The following is a 14,770-nucleotide window of genomic DNA, read 5'->3' as shown; positions in this document are numbered from 1 at the left end:
TGTTTCTGCATTTTTAAGACAATATTATGGGTTATTTTAAGACTTAAATGTGATATAAGGAGTGAGAAATAACACAGTTCATCCTGTCAAACGAATACAGAATTTGCCATACAGACCGATACTTTTTTTCAGTGAAATTTCATGTTTTAAATTCTGTTGTTATTAAAGTAAAGAGGGAAGAGGTAGAGCAGAGCAGAGCGGGAGACAGAAGGAGAGAGTGTGGTGTGGTAGCCAGAGGGCGGTGGCATTTCTCTCTCTGCGTAAACGGAGAGAGTGAAGCAGGAGAGAGGAGAGCGCACGGAGAGAGAAGCAGCAGAGCTCAGTGGCGAGGCAGGCAGCAGTGCCGCTGACACGAGTGAAGGGACCCCGTGGTTATTTCCAGCACCTCTGTCTTCTCCTTACAGCTCAACCTGCGCCTTCTGACACGGACTCACACGCCGGGACTAGAGGCGACGTTTACCCAGCTTTTGATTTTTGAACTCGTCTGATTAATCAGCGGCAGACTCTGTGTTGTTGGAGGGGAGGGGGTTCTCAGCTCCCCCGCCGTGGACCGAGGAGTTTTGCGTGTGTTTGTGCGTTTTGCGCGTCGCTTGTAATGGGCCAAAGTGGACAGAGTGGAAGTGGAATAGGACGCGGGGTTTGCAGCTTGGTGAGGATGTGCGCCACGCCGGGGATCCTGCTGCTCCTGGTGCTTGTACACCAAGGTGTCGCCCAAGGTAAGGAGGCTTCTTTCGCATCTTTTAATTCACCTTAATTGTTTGAAAGCGGTGAAACATGTCATTCAGTGCCGACATGCGGCTCTGTGGCAGCGGCGGCGTGTCTGTCAGGAGGCGGGGAGGCAGAAGTAGCTCCTGTCGAGGAGCTTTGACTTTTTTATTTCTCTCAATATTTCCATTTAAATTGAGCTGATGCCGATGAGTGGGTGGTTTGCAGCCAGTGTCTTAAGGTGTAAACCATATACATCTGCGCATTTCTTTTCCTGCTTTATAGTGTGAGAGGCAAAAGTCGCAGCTCACGTTTCCCTGCATGCAAGAAACGACTAATATATTCATTTAATTGAGGATAACCAAAAAAATATAGGCTTAATTTAAAAAAAAAGACTGACCAATATGAGAGAAAATGTGGCCTGAGAACCAGATAAATACGACTGTGACTGCAAAAACTCCCGGAGAACACAGAGAGGGAGACTTGAGTCCTTGTCGGAATGTGAATATTGCAGTGATTTTTCGTCAGGACCTGCTTCAGTTAAAAAAACCCAAAAAAAAAACTCAGAGGTTGCAGTTAAATTAGGGTGAAAACTGCGAAGGGCAGGACTTGGGAGTCCAAGATTAGGTGACTAATGTCTTATTGCAGAGGCGACGCTTCATTGCTTCGATTGGGGAAAATTGATCAGAAGTCAGAAACACTCACAGCCGTCAGGAGCGTTAAAGGCAATTACACAAAATCTCACAACAAAACCTGCAGAAGAAATTCGCTGCAAACATCACGGGTGCCACAAAATATGAGAATCCTCCACATATGACCACCGTATGACTATTTAAAATACTAGGCTGTTAAAATGATAAAATGTTGTGTATTATACCCCCCCGGTGAAGCATAACAAGAATATTAAAGTGATATTTCTTAGGAGACACACTGCTGTTTATAGTGTATATCGCAGGTCACAGGCTGAATGAAGCCTAAATAAGTAGCCTAACTTCATATGTTTTATTCTTATTAAAGAGCCACGTGAGATTCTGCTCCTGTGAAAGACTGGCAGCATCTTTCTCTCTCTTTCACACTCTCTGTGACCTTCTCAGGGAGAAGTTGTGTCTTGTTAATGTTCCTCCAAAAGTGTCCAACCTCTTCTGTTGTTTTACCAAGCTGCTTAATTCACCACATTTTCCTGTGTGGCCTGTGAAGTTTGACCTTATCATGGGCACTTATGGAGGATTTAATCCCCTATTATAGTCTATATTCTAATATCCCATCAGGACTCAGTGTTGCTGTAATCTTTACCCTCCATTATACAACTTATATTCTGCTTGAAAGCCTCTTAGAGGATACAGTAACTTGCCTAGACGCCACCAGAATGTAGTCAGTAAATTGGTATCGACATTACTGATTGGCCTAGGGTTTTTGTGCAGAATTTGGGCAGTAATTGGACATGATGTGGCTGCCACCTTTCTCTCGTTGCCCTGGGGAACAACATTTCAGCAACACCCACCGATATTCATTATGACCGCTCTCTATTGGTTTACTGTTAAATCAATACATTGCAATTTAGGGACACGATTTGAGTGGGCTTTCACCCACCTCTGATAAATTGCACTTTGCCACCAACATGCGGCTCAATTTGACTTTGGTAGAGAAATCTGATAATTGGAAACTAAAACTGTTGCTACTCCCCAGCACTCCTATACTCCTATATTATATTTCTCTAGTTCTCGTCTCCCTCCTACATGTAGTTTGGGTTTGTCTGTGATGTTCCTCTCTGCTCCAAACAACTTGACTCATGTCTCTGAAGTTGGCTCTTTGTGTGTGAGGAGTCACTCCATTAGTTGTTCTATTGAATGGGGCAGAACACACAAACACATTGACCTAACTGTGGGGGAGTGGGTAGCTTTGTGTACATAGCTGATCCTCTCTGTGCATCAGTGCTGGATTCAATTCCCGGTCCATTCATGTGGAGAATTTCCTCCAATCTACCAACTCTGTGTGATTCCATGTGCATTTTGTCTCTAAATGGGAAATACAAGTATTTGTTTTAACCAAATGATTCTGCTGTTTAGTTCTGCTCATGCATAATTGAGTGTCTTATGGCCAGTTGTTGCCTCCAGTTTAACTCCGCTGTGGAGTGTGTGGTGTGGTAAGTTTTAATAGCCGAGTTTGTTTTTTGAGGTCATGACTAATGATGTGCAGGATTGTGGTGTTTGTGGAAATGATGCTGGCACTGCCGAGGACTCAAATCTAATAATGACGAATGATGAGAACCCTCAAATATTCCAATTTTGAATCCATCTTGAATACACTCATCCCACACAAAATGAATGCTTTCCAAGTCGTTCTCCACTACTTCCAGGTCTCTCCTAAGCTGTTAATTATGAACCTTTTTTTAGCAATTAGTCATTTAATCTGGCGTGTAGACGTCTTCTCTCTGGGCTATAGACACCAGGTTACACTATGGAAAAAGTCTCATGTGCAAATACAATAATTAGAGTGCGTTAGTTGAGATCCTCTCATGCCGGTTTTGGGCGCATGTGCTGTCCCACCCTCGAGCCTCTCGGCCTATTAAAAAGCCATTAGTTAAGCCTCCTTACATTTGATCTGGAATGAATGGGTGTCAAGATCACTCCACAAGGTCTGAAAAGTCCACTTGTTTATTATGATGACTAAGCAGCAGTAGGCCTCGTTCAATTCAGCTGCTATATGGTGTTAGTCTAAAACATTTGGTGTGTTTCTGTTATTGATTTTTTTTTTTTCTTGCGGAGACCTTTTTTTTTTGCTTGGCTAAAACTTGTTTTTCTGCTGACCCTGTCCACAGCAGTAACAATAATGATAATTTTATTTGTATAGCACTTTTTAAGCTAAAGCACAACGTGCTTTCCATATTAAAATAATTACTTAGCTTCCATGCTGTTGCCCATCTCAGATTCTCCTAACTGGGCACGTGCTGACTGTCGATAAGTAGCTCATACAACCCCATCCATCGTCCATAACTGCTTATCCTTGATGAGTCGCGGGAGGGCTGGAGCCTCTCCCAGCTAACAATGGGCAATAGGCAGGGAACACCCTGGACAAGTCGCCAGTTCAGCACAGGGCTGACACATAGAGACAAACAACCACTCACACTCATATTAACACCTACAGGCAATTTAGATTTATCAATTAGCCTATTATCATGCATGTCTTTGGGAGAAAGCCAGAGTATGCAGAGAGCACCCATGTGGATTGGGGGATTCAAACTCAGAACCTTCTTTCTGTGAGGCAGCAGTGCTAACCACTGCACCACCAGGCCGCCTCGTCATACAACCTTCAAATAATCCAAACTATCCCTTTAAAGCAACACATTTTGACATGAATGTATCAGATTATTTGTTTGTTTCAAAGTTTGTGTGTCTGTGCAGGTGGGTGTGTGTTAGATATGTGTGAACCCAGAGGTGTAAAGATGGACTGAAAGTGCTCATAGGTGGTGTGTGTGTTTCTGTGTGTATGTGTGCGTTCATGAACTTGGCAGCTTAGGGAAGTTCTCAGAGAACTCCTGTGGTGTGTGTGTGTGTGTTTATGCACCGAATGTGTATACGTGGGAGATTGTGCGATTTTCTACATGTGTGTGTCGACTTGGCACCGTAACGGTGCTCCAGCAGCGCTCGCATGGTGTTTGCGTTGCATGTGTGTGTACGTGTGTGCGCGCGCTTGGCATTATGATATTGCCAGAGCTCCCATGCTGTCTCCCATTATGCTCTGATCCTGTCCCATGGTGCACTGCAGCCATCCAGGGTTCAGTGCTTGTAGGGGGACAGCTGGGAATTATTGGAACTAAATAGGCCAATTTGATTGGCTGCACTGCTCAAGCCAGCGCAATGCGATTGGCCAAGCAGGTTTTATGTGGTAAATTTGATGCTTTTTCTGTATCGGAGCGAGAGTGGGGGGGATAGAGGGGAAGGGATGAATGGATGAGGAAGGGAGAGATCTCTCTGGGTGGTTTGTACCAGCTTTGATCACTCCACTAGGACTTGACAAGCTGACTGACTGCCACACACACATACACACTCACACACAGAACACACACACACACACACTCACACACTCACACACAGCAAGATATTTCTGTGGTCAAACAATGCTGCATTCTGTCTGCACTCTCCACGTGTGTGTATGTGAGCGTACTAATGCGTGCATGTGTGTGTGCTCGGACAGGCGTGTGTGAAAGGAAGTCTTTGACTGTGTCTGGGGTTGTTTTGTATAGAAGACCCTCCTGCTGCTAGCAGCAGCCTAGTGATGGCAGATTTCCCTCACCCTCTCTGCCCTTCTACTCTCTCTCTCTCTCTTTTTTTTTTAATAAATCCTTGCTTACTCATCCGCACATTTCATAGACTCTTACTTTAAGTGTGACCAGTGAGACATTTTTTTTTCCCACCCACCTTTTCTCTATCTCTGTTCTTTCACTCTGCATCCTCTGTTAGCTGCTGAATGGATTACTGACCTTTTTTTTTCTCTTTGCCTGTGGCCTTGCATGATTTTATGTCGCTGTGAAAATCCTGGACCTTCCTGTCCACTTATGTTTTTGTACATCTTATATATGGTTTACTTGAAGACATAGCAATTAAAGCCCGGCCTGTTTCAAGACTCAAGAGGCTGAACGTGGCTTGTTTGTTTAGCGGCACAGAACTTTGCAGGCATGTTTTTCTTTGTGGAAAGCGGAGATGAAATCCGGTTTTGGAGGCGCAAGTGTGGTTTTCAAACTCCTGTGTCGACAAGCTACGTCACCTCTTGCACCATTCACTATCTTTCAGGGGAAAACCCAAGATGGAACGTAAGAATGCGTCCCTCTGTGTATGTGTGTCCATCTGTGTGTGTGTGTGTGTGTGTGTGTTTGTGAGCGTGCATGTTTACCAGACAGACAGGCCTGAGCTGGAGAAAAGAGGACAAAGAGAAAGGAGAAGCTAAATGTTCTGAAACTGATTCCCAGCGTCTCCTGCTGTTAGGCCTAATTCCTTCTAGAGTTTCATGTAAAGATCTGGAATTATGAATTTTTCATGGCCTGCGAAACCTAAGGCCTCATTTGGGGCTCTCATTTCCAGGCTTTTTGTTTTAGTTAGTTGTGTGACTGTGTGTGTCTGTGTGCAAGTCTGTGTGTGGGGCGGGTGTTCGGAGACAACGCCGTTTGTTCCCAATCAATGGCCTACTATATAGTTCCCACCGGTCCCATGTAGTCCTGCGCTGTAAAAAGTGCTAAGCCTATTTTAGTGTTTTTAATCACAGATTTACACTTCATTCATTATCTTTGCAGTCATATTATATTGCAAGATAAAACACATTCAGAAACATGGTGGAATGTTGTAGTAAATGGGCTTCATTTTATCACTTTATCATGGAATATCTAAAAGTTCTTATTTGTCTCTGCCATAAAGTGCTGCTGGGATGATGTACTTCTGGCTCTCTCAATAAAAAGCCGATGGGATTTTTCCATTGAACTTTGGATTAGTGCAGAAAATTAGCTGTGTGGCAAACAAAAGGTTACGTTATTTATTATAGCCCGACCAAGCTTATCAGGCCAATATTACCAAGCCACTGTTGGTCTATCACAGCTATATCTGTTTATATTATTATGTCTATATTATATTTGTATCAGCATGAATGTTGTCTGATATGTGCCGATATATGAAAACTTTTTCTTTTTACCTTTATTTTTATTTTAATCTGAATGTTCTTTATTGTCTTTAAACTTTGTTTGTTCTATGTTTAATATATATTTTGTTCTATATGTTTTGTTTTTTTTAAATCTATAGTTATTTATAATTATTAAAAATACTGGTAAAAGTTTACTGAGTGCCCTAATATAATTTTGGTTAATAAATTTAATTCATAAACTATAAAATATCCTCCTATGAATATATATCTTTGTCATTTGTGTTTAATAACCACATTTGGGGGAATATATATGTTTTATATTCTGTATAAAAATATAGGAGGTATGATTTTTTTTTTTAACTCCCTAATATTTGCAAATCCAGTATTGGTTTGACTTATCAGAAGTAAAAAGTTAACATTAAGCTATAAATTAACTACACCACTGTTGCAAGACTTGAATGTCACCACCGCTAAGTGGTGTTTGGCTTGATTACATTTAATGTCCCAGACAAGCTTTACAGTCTCATTTAGCCACTTGTTAGCAACCACTTTTTTCATGTGAAAGCTTCAAAATTCATGATGTATTTTACGTTGTAGAACAAAACATGAAAATCTCTTCATCTTTGTGTGAACCACAGGCCCTATTTCGGGAATCTAAGCAACAACACCTTCAAAAACCCTTTGACTTTGAGACGAGTGTACTAGAAGTGCTTATATGCTAACCCATCTATGAGTTTTAGGACTCATGCTTCATTTGTGACACCGTTGGAGGTTGGAATATCCCAGTTAAAATTTTCAAGCATTGCAGCCAAAAGTAAACAAAAAACATGGCTGACTGTGACAAATTGGTGAGTTTCTTTGGCAAGTTTACACACAATGGAGCAGTGCAGCCGTCTAGCAAAAATGACACAGAAGAGGAAAAACAATGAGGTGATGGTGAGATTACAGACACCACTATGCATTTTATTTTACGGTGACACTGGCAACATGTTTTGACATCCGTTTAGATGCAGAACAGGATTTACCATGTGATAGTATAGGCTTGGCGTCAGTTGGGCTGCCATTGTTGATTTTTGTGTGTGCAAGACAAGTGCTTCTTCATTAAAGGGTAGATGGATTTGCCCTAAGTTTACAAGTAGGAACTCCAAAAGATCAGAACACAGCATCATTCCTGCAGCACAGTATTCCAATTCACAGAAAATCCCACTAACAAATTTTGCTGAAGCTAAATCCAATATGACTGCTCTTGCTGTCATTTTTTGCAGCCTACCGCAGAGAGAAACTGGGCGTCTTTGATTCCCATAATAAACAGTTGGGCTCAGTGAATCGATGCCACCGGGTGCCAGGCCACAGATTTTTGCACTGTTGTCCATCGTCTCAATTCCTCTTTCCTGTCATTTGTCCCCATTTCTCTCTCTGAATCCATCTCTCATTCTCTCTGTCCTGCTTTCTCCTCATTCCCATCTGCTACCTCTGACATTCTGTTTGCCTCCCTCACTTTTTATTATTCTCTTCCTCTGCTACTGTCTCTCACCACTCTGCTCCTTTCTCTAGTTAGATTTACACTGTTTAATTAGAGTGTGGCCCAAACAGTGGACATATTGTTGTGCTTCTGGACGGGGCCCACAAGCAGCGGGACATTATGTGTGTGTGTGCGTGTGTGTGTGTGTTTGCATGTGTGTGTGTGTGTTTGGTCACAGAAACATAGTGGAAACTCATCAGTCAGCCAGAGGGAGGGACACTTTGCGTACAGATAGATAGAGGGAAAAAGGGAAGGAAAGAAGGAAGGAGACAGGTAGAGAAATGGAGCTCCACACCATGCCAGCTGCTCTCCATTGAAATCTCACCCTGTATCTCTTTGTTTTAAGGCCTTGCCTCTATCCACAGCCGGCAGCTTAGGCTTTTCATGGTCTATATATTCTTTTTATTTGGTACCGTAAAACCTCCAGTAAATAGCCCAGGCTGGTTTACTTGCTTCAAGAACAATGTGCAGCACACTGCGCTTATTGCAGACAAGCGATTACTCGAGACACTTTTTTTTTTCCTGTGTATGTGTGTGAAGAAACCAACTTCTGACTCCTCAGCTTAATCCCCATGTCCCTTCGCGTGTCTGTCTCTGACACTTTGTTTGGATTTGTGCCAAAGTACCAATCTGCTGCGTCTCCAGATTTTTTTCTCATAGCGCTTGTATCCAAGGCAGGCTGAAGATTTGAGGATATGTGTATCATTTTTAAGGTATTATCTTAGATTTCTGTGACTCTAAACCCCAGGAGCTGCAGGATTGCAGGTGTCACATATTTAAAGGGATAGTTCAGCTTGTTTGATGCAAGGTTAGAGTATTAGCTCTAGTAGATGGCTGTCAGTTTGCCCCCAATTAAGAGAGGCCGAGAGGAGAACCAGCACAGAAGCTAAGTTATTACCTTAACCCTAACCCTAAAAAAAACAAAAAACAAAAAAAAACAATAACCAAAAATCAAATGTAAGTGTAGACTATATTTAGGATGTTTTCACCATTTTACTTTGCATCAGACAGCCTTTTCTGACAGGAAACCACCATTATAAAGGCCAAATATTGCTAAGTCTCAACAAACCGAACTTCATAGATCAAGTCAGTAATTTTACTTCACTGAACTTGGGAGTTGCTGGTCTGCTGCTGCTTTGATCCTTTGGTTTATTTTGTGATGTCTTTGTTTTAAAAGGATAGTTCAGATTCGCTAAAATGACACAATAGCACAAACAAACTAACAGATCGAGGCAGCAGAAGACCAGCAGCTTCCATGTTCTGTGAGGTAAAAGTACTGATCATGCCTATGGAGTTTGTTCAGTTTGGAGAGAGCAATATTTGGCTTATACACTGACAGTTTTGTGTCAGACAAGACTGTCTGGCGCCAAAGTGAAGTGGTGAAAATATTGTAATATGTCACAAATCACTAAGCCGAATTCTTATTTACAATGGTGGCCTGGCAAAAGCCTCTTGAGGAAAGGGGGTAGGAACTAAAACAGTATAAAAACTTAAGTTGTAGATAATACTCTATTGATGAGTACAACCCTGCTTCAAATAATCCAAACTATTCCTTCAAATACACTCGAATGCAAAGACACACAGAGACAATATGTCTTCATACGTGTGCTCCTAGTTTGAGAGAACAATTCCTTGAGTGCAGACACACGACCAGCAGATGGGTGCTGCTGGGTGCTTTGGCTAAGCGTCGTGTTTGTGTGTCGGAGCAAGAGAGTCTTATTTGTGTCACCATGAATATGTAATTAAGCCGCCATTGAGAAAAGACGGCGTGCCGCAACAGGGGGTCCACGAGGCTGGAACCCGGGGCCTTTTTTTGTTTTCTGCTGAAAGCTTGTTGTGGGCATTGTCCTGTACTGAGAGAGTGAGAGAAGAAGAGAGGGATAAGGTTAAGAGCAGAAACATAAGGGAAAATGAGAAATGGAGACGGGGTGAAAGAGAATGAAGCGGGAGAGAAGAAGGAAAAGGGAAGGTGTTTTTTTTCTTTTTTTTTGTGTGGAGAATTTGACATTCACGCTCCTTTTTGATAGGAAACAAAAGCGTCACTGTAAAAGCCCATTCAACTCCTGGTTGAGTGTGGAGAGAGGATTGGGGAGCGGAGGAAGAGGAGGAGGGAACGAGCAGGCGTTGGGAAGCCGCCTGAAGGATTAGTCTTTCTCTTCGTATCTTTCGCCACTACACTCTCTCTTCCTTTGTAACTCTCCTGCGCTCCTTTCCACATCCTCCCCTTTTTAGCCATTCTTCCTCTCTTTCTTTCTTATTCCATCAGTCCAACCCCTCTCTCTCGTCTCTCTTGCCTCACCCCCAACAGTAACTCTTTTCTCCCCCCCCTCCTTCTCCGTCTCTCTGTGCCAAAACTGTCTGGTAATCTAGTGGTCCATCTGAAGGAATATGCAAAAACCTGAAACCATAATTACTATAATCACCACTGTAACTTTTTACCTCCTAGGCTTATGTCTGCACTTTACACACATACACACACACTCTCTCTCTTTCACACACACACACACACACACACTCAGCACACAAACACATAAAACCTATGCCTGTTTTGAAAGAGTATATTGTAATTCTGTAGGATGCCGTGAAAAAGGGGATTTAGCATGTGTTGTAAAAAGGTTTCTGGTTGCCTGTTCTCCTGTTGTAGACATGATGTAATTTACTGTACTGTAACCCGTGTAGGCTTAGGAAAAACAAGGCAGTAACACATACACACACAGGCAGGCAAAAATGCACAAAAACAAGGGAAATGCTGCACAATGCAGCTGGAGCTTATTCAGTACAAATGCACACAAACACACTCTGCATTGAAAAAAGAGCATTGTTACACCGGCGAAAAAAATATCTTAGTAATATACACATGTATTAAGTTCTTTCAAATGTAGTTAACAAGTTATACGAGCACAACTACTTTAAGTCAGAAGGCATGGTTTCAGGGAAAGTAGTTTTTTTTTTTTAGTTATCTTAGTGTGTTATTTCAGTTTGTCAAATATAATGAAAATACTTGATGATGTTAGCAAGACTTAACGTTTTGTTTTAGTGAGTACATTAAAACTTAATACAGTGTAACCAGTTCAGGTGGACTGTTTTCTATAGTATAACAAAATATATTATTTGATCACAAAATTTAAATTTGTCTTCCATTAGATTTACCCTCTGTCTGAGTCACCAAGAGGAAATGACAACTCAACTGCACACTGACGTCCTATTACTGAAATAAGAATGGCAGGCTGAGGGAACGGGGTGTAATTTCAAATTGTTATAATCCATAAAAAAGGCCGCCATCACTTAAGTAGAAAACTGAATGGGAATGAAAACATTTCATCACTTCAGCTACTACTGAAATACACTTTTTACAGTGTATATAATAGAGATACATATGGTGTAACAAGTCCATTCACTTACTTTGGCTCCACATCAGCTGTAATAAGGAAGCCGGTATATTTTACTCTGCGGGTGACAAGATTACGTGTAAGCAGTTTGCTTTGATTCATTTGAACACAGCGTTCTAAGTGGCTAATGAATATGGGCGCTACTTTGCTGAGGAGGCACGTTTGTGTGTCCTTTGTGTGTGTGCGTGTGCAGATGAAATATTACATTGTTATTTTCCAGAATTATCCATGCACACAGCGCTTTTTTTTTAATTTTATTTTTTTTACTCCCCCAGAGGAGCACAGGTAGGAAGGCACTGTAGGTGGAAAGAAAGGAGAGAGAATAATGACTCTCCACTGTAAAAACCTTGCTTCCTGAAATCTTTTGTTCTCCAGGAGGAAAAAAAAGTGATGGTATAGGGGTGAAAGAGGCAGGGAATCAGAAAAGCCAGGCAGAGCGGCGTTGAGTGAGTGGGAGGGAGAAGGATATAGGAACATCAAGCGCGGGAGCGAGATAGGGAAAGACTGCGGGGTTAGTAATTAATCACACTACTCAGAGAGAGGGAAGAGATTTGATGAAACACAACGGTGAAAATGGCATGACTGAATCATTTTACTCCATTTGAATTTATACTTACATGGTGGCTTTGATGTTTGCATCACCCTCACTTTGAAGACTGTCCAATTTTTGAATTGTGACAACAGTTTTGGTCAGGGTCAGGGTTTCATTTGGACCTCTGGAGGTCAGATGATATGGTATACAGACTTTTCATTTATTTCATTTCATATATCTACGTGACTCAAGACCGTGATAACATGGTATGAGCACAATAATAACAAAGTGATAGCACATGACATGGCTTAAATACAACAAATGTTTAAACAAAGGAAGGACATTCTTCAAGGGATTATATGAATGTAATAGCAAAATCAAACATAAATCAGTGGTTTCAATACTTAAGAAGATATCTTTCTCTATAATTTGTTTTGCTTCCATTCTTATATTCAAACAAAATATGATACTTGTCTCCAAAACCCTTCCATTACAAAGGTTGCATATTCTCTGGTTTCTATCCAGCCTTTTATATTTTCCAGTGACCTCAAGAACGTCTGTGTTTCTTACTCTGAATTTACAGATAGCCTGCCTGTACTTTCCCAGTTTTTAATCTCGTTTAAATTCTACCTAAATATCACATGAGCAAATAGTTGTACATTATTTAACTGAGTTTAGTTTCTTTACCTTAAATTAGCCTCCCCCAGGAACCAATAATTCTCTTTCTAACTGCAGTAGAGTGGGTATCTGCTCATCTCCCCTCAGACTTTATTGCTGCAGGTTACTTTGAGAGTTTTCAGGTTATCTGTACTTGAATACTTCTTTTTCTGACAACATTTTATTTCTACTCCCTACATTTTAACACATATTTGTACTTTCTACTCCTGACATTTTCAAAAGAGAAGTGTACTTTTGTTTTTATGCATCTGAGGGGTATTACGGATTACTTTTATTTTGCTTGATTTCGTGCCGCCAAAGAGCGATTCATCAGTGCATATCATGCATGACAGATGTAACGAGATGAAACAGGAAGACTTGAATGCAGAGTAAAATTAAGGTTCAGGTAGCTTTGCACGGAAACAGCTGGTAGAAATGTCCTTCAGAGGGCTACTTTTTACGTTAATACTTTTGAGTACAGTACAGAGCCTGTATTTTTACTGTTTTGCTTTTACTGGAATAAAAAAGTTGAATCAGAACATCTACTTTTATCAGTCTTTTTTTTTTTTTTTAGATCAGTGTCTGTACTTCTACTTGAGTAAAGAATGTGCGTACTTTTGCCACCTCTAGCCATTTTAACTTAAAGGCTGCACTTAAGAAGTTTGAGGTGTAGCCTCTCCCCCCACCCCCCATGCTTCACAGGCATACAACATACGAACTGATATAACTAACTAGTCAAAAAAACATCTAGGTTGAGATCTACAGGTAAATCAAATTTTCTATGTTTACAAAAATGGCAGACATTACAAGGGAGGCTTGTGTATGCAGCTTTAAATGAACCATTATACTTCATAATGACTGAGAACTTTGTACTTACAAACTTTGTACAAAAGTTTGTTAATCAGCTTTTCTACAACCAAAAACTATGACTGTAGTTTTATCACTATTAACATTTAAATCCTATTTCTTGATCTAATTTAGTAGATTATGTGCAGAAGGGCAGGATGCAAAAGGTTATTGCTTACATAATGAAGACATAAGACAACCATGTTAACACTGGGAAAATCACAGCGGCCTCTGGCTGTTTTTAAAATACAATAGGATCCAGAGGTGAGACGGAGGTATGCAACGCTGGTATTCATTGGATGTGTGTCAGTTAGACTTACAGAAGCCCCTTAATGACAGTTCTGTACAAAAGGACAATCTCGCTGCCTCTGACACCGCCCAAGGCAAAGTGCTAAAACTGAACGGTTAACACTGTAAAGTCTGGGTTTACTTTTCTCCATGAGCAGAGCTATTTCAGGACAAAGAAAATGGGGTTAGATGCTTTATATTTAAGGGACATTTCACTCCAAAATAAATTAATAAATAACAACAACAACAACAACAATATTTTTTAACCTCTTACCTGTAATAGTGTTCATTCATCCAGACAGTTTTTGTGTGAGATGCAGAGTTTTTGAGATATCGGCCACAGAGGCGTCTGTCTTCTCTTCAGTATAATGGAACTGGATGACATTCAGCTTGTGGTGCTCGCAGTGCCAGAAATATATTTGAAAAACTCAATAGAAACGTCTCTCTCCAGAAATCATGACCCGGTTACTCAAGATATTCCACAGACTTTGTTATGAGCAGGTTCATGTACAGCAGAAACTACTTTCTAGCCATCTAGTTCTATTATATTCATGAGAGGGCAGAGATCTCTATGGCTGATACCTGCAAAACTCAGGAACTCACGCTAAAACAATCTAGATGGATAAATAGCACTGCAGGAAAAAAAGGTGTATTTTTGAGTTTGTGAACAGAAAAGTTTAGCTCAGTCTGCTAACAAGCCCGAACAAAGTTTGTCTATACAGAGTGAAAGGCATCACTTGTTGTATGGAAGTGTTTTTGCTTGATGAAAAATGCATCAGCTTATCGTCTGTAGGTTTGGTCTGAAAGTTTCTGTATGAAAAGAGAGTGAATTTATTCACCACTTGTTGGACATTGTTTTCCCGCAGGTTCTGCTTCAACTTATGATGGCCTGCATTTCATACCTTGTGTTTTATTGCATATTTTTTTGAATGTCTTTGTTTGGTGTGTGCAGAGGTTGTTTTGTGGGTATATCCTACAGGGAAATCATCGCTTTAATATTGAGTGAAATGAGAAAGGTGCAATATGAATAAAAACATATCAAGTCACTGTGGTATTGGTATGATATTGAAGGGAAATGTACACAAGACTTCACTTTTGACAAGAACTTCTTTATGTGCCCAACAGAGTCTTTAAAAAAAAAAAAAAAAAAAAAAAAAAAAAAAAAAATATATATATATATATATATATATATATATATATATA

At 40.7% G+C, this 14,770-nt stretch overlaps 1 protein-coding gene across 2 annotated transcripts in view; it reads left to right on the top strand.

Moving 5' to 3' along the window:
- Positions 1 to 283: 283 nt before the first annotated feature.
- The window catches only part of unc5ca (unc-5 netrin receptor Ca), a 258,799-nt gene continuing 244,312 nt past the window's right edge, over positions 284 to 14,770 (top strand). For both annotated transcript variants that reach the window (XM_084728798.1, XM_084728797.1), the window contains exon 1: positions 284 to 716. In XM_084728798.1, coding sequence (XP_084584924.1) covers positions 596 to 716 — 121 coding nt within the window. In that variant the 5' untranslated portion in view covers positions 284 to 595. The remainder of the gene's footprint in view (positions 717 to 14,770) is intronic.

Source organism: Lutjanus erythropterus, chromosome 10 (assembly GCF_056507025.1).
Source record: "Lutjanus erythropterus isolate fLutEry1 chromosome 10, fLutEry1.hap2, whole genome shotgun sequence".
Classification (NCBI taxonomy): domain Eukaryota; kingdom Metazoa; phylum Chordata; class Actinopteri; order Lutjaniformes; family Lutjanidae; genus Lutjanus; species Lutjanus erythropterus.
Note: the sequence above shows the minus strand (reverse complement) of the source record. Positions and strands in the feature narration are given on the sequence as shown.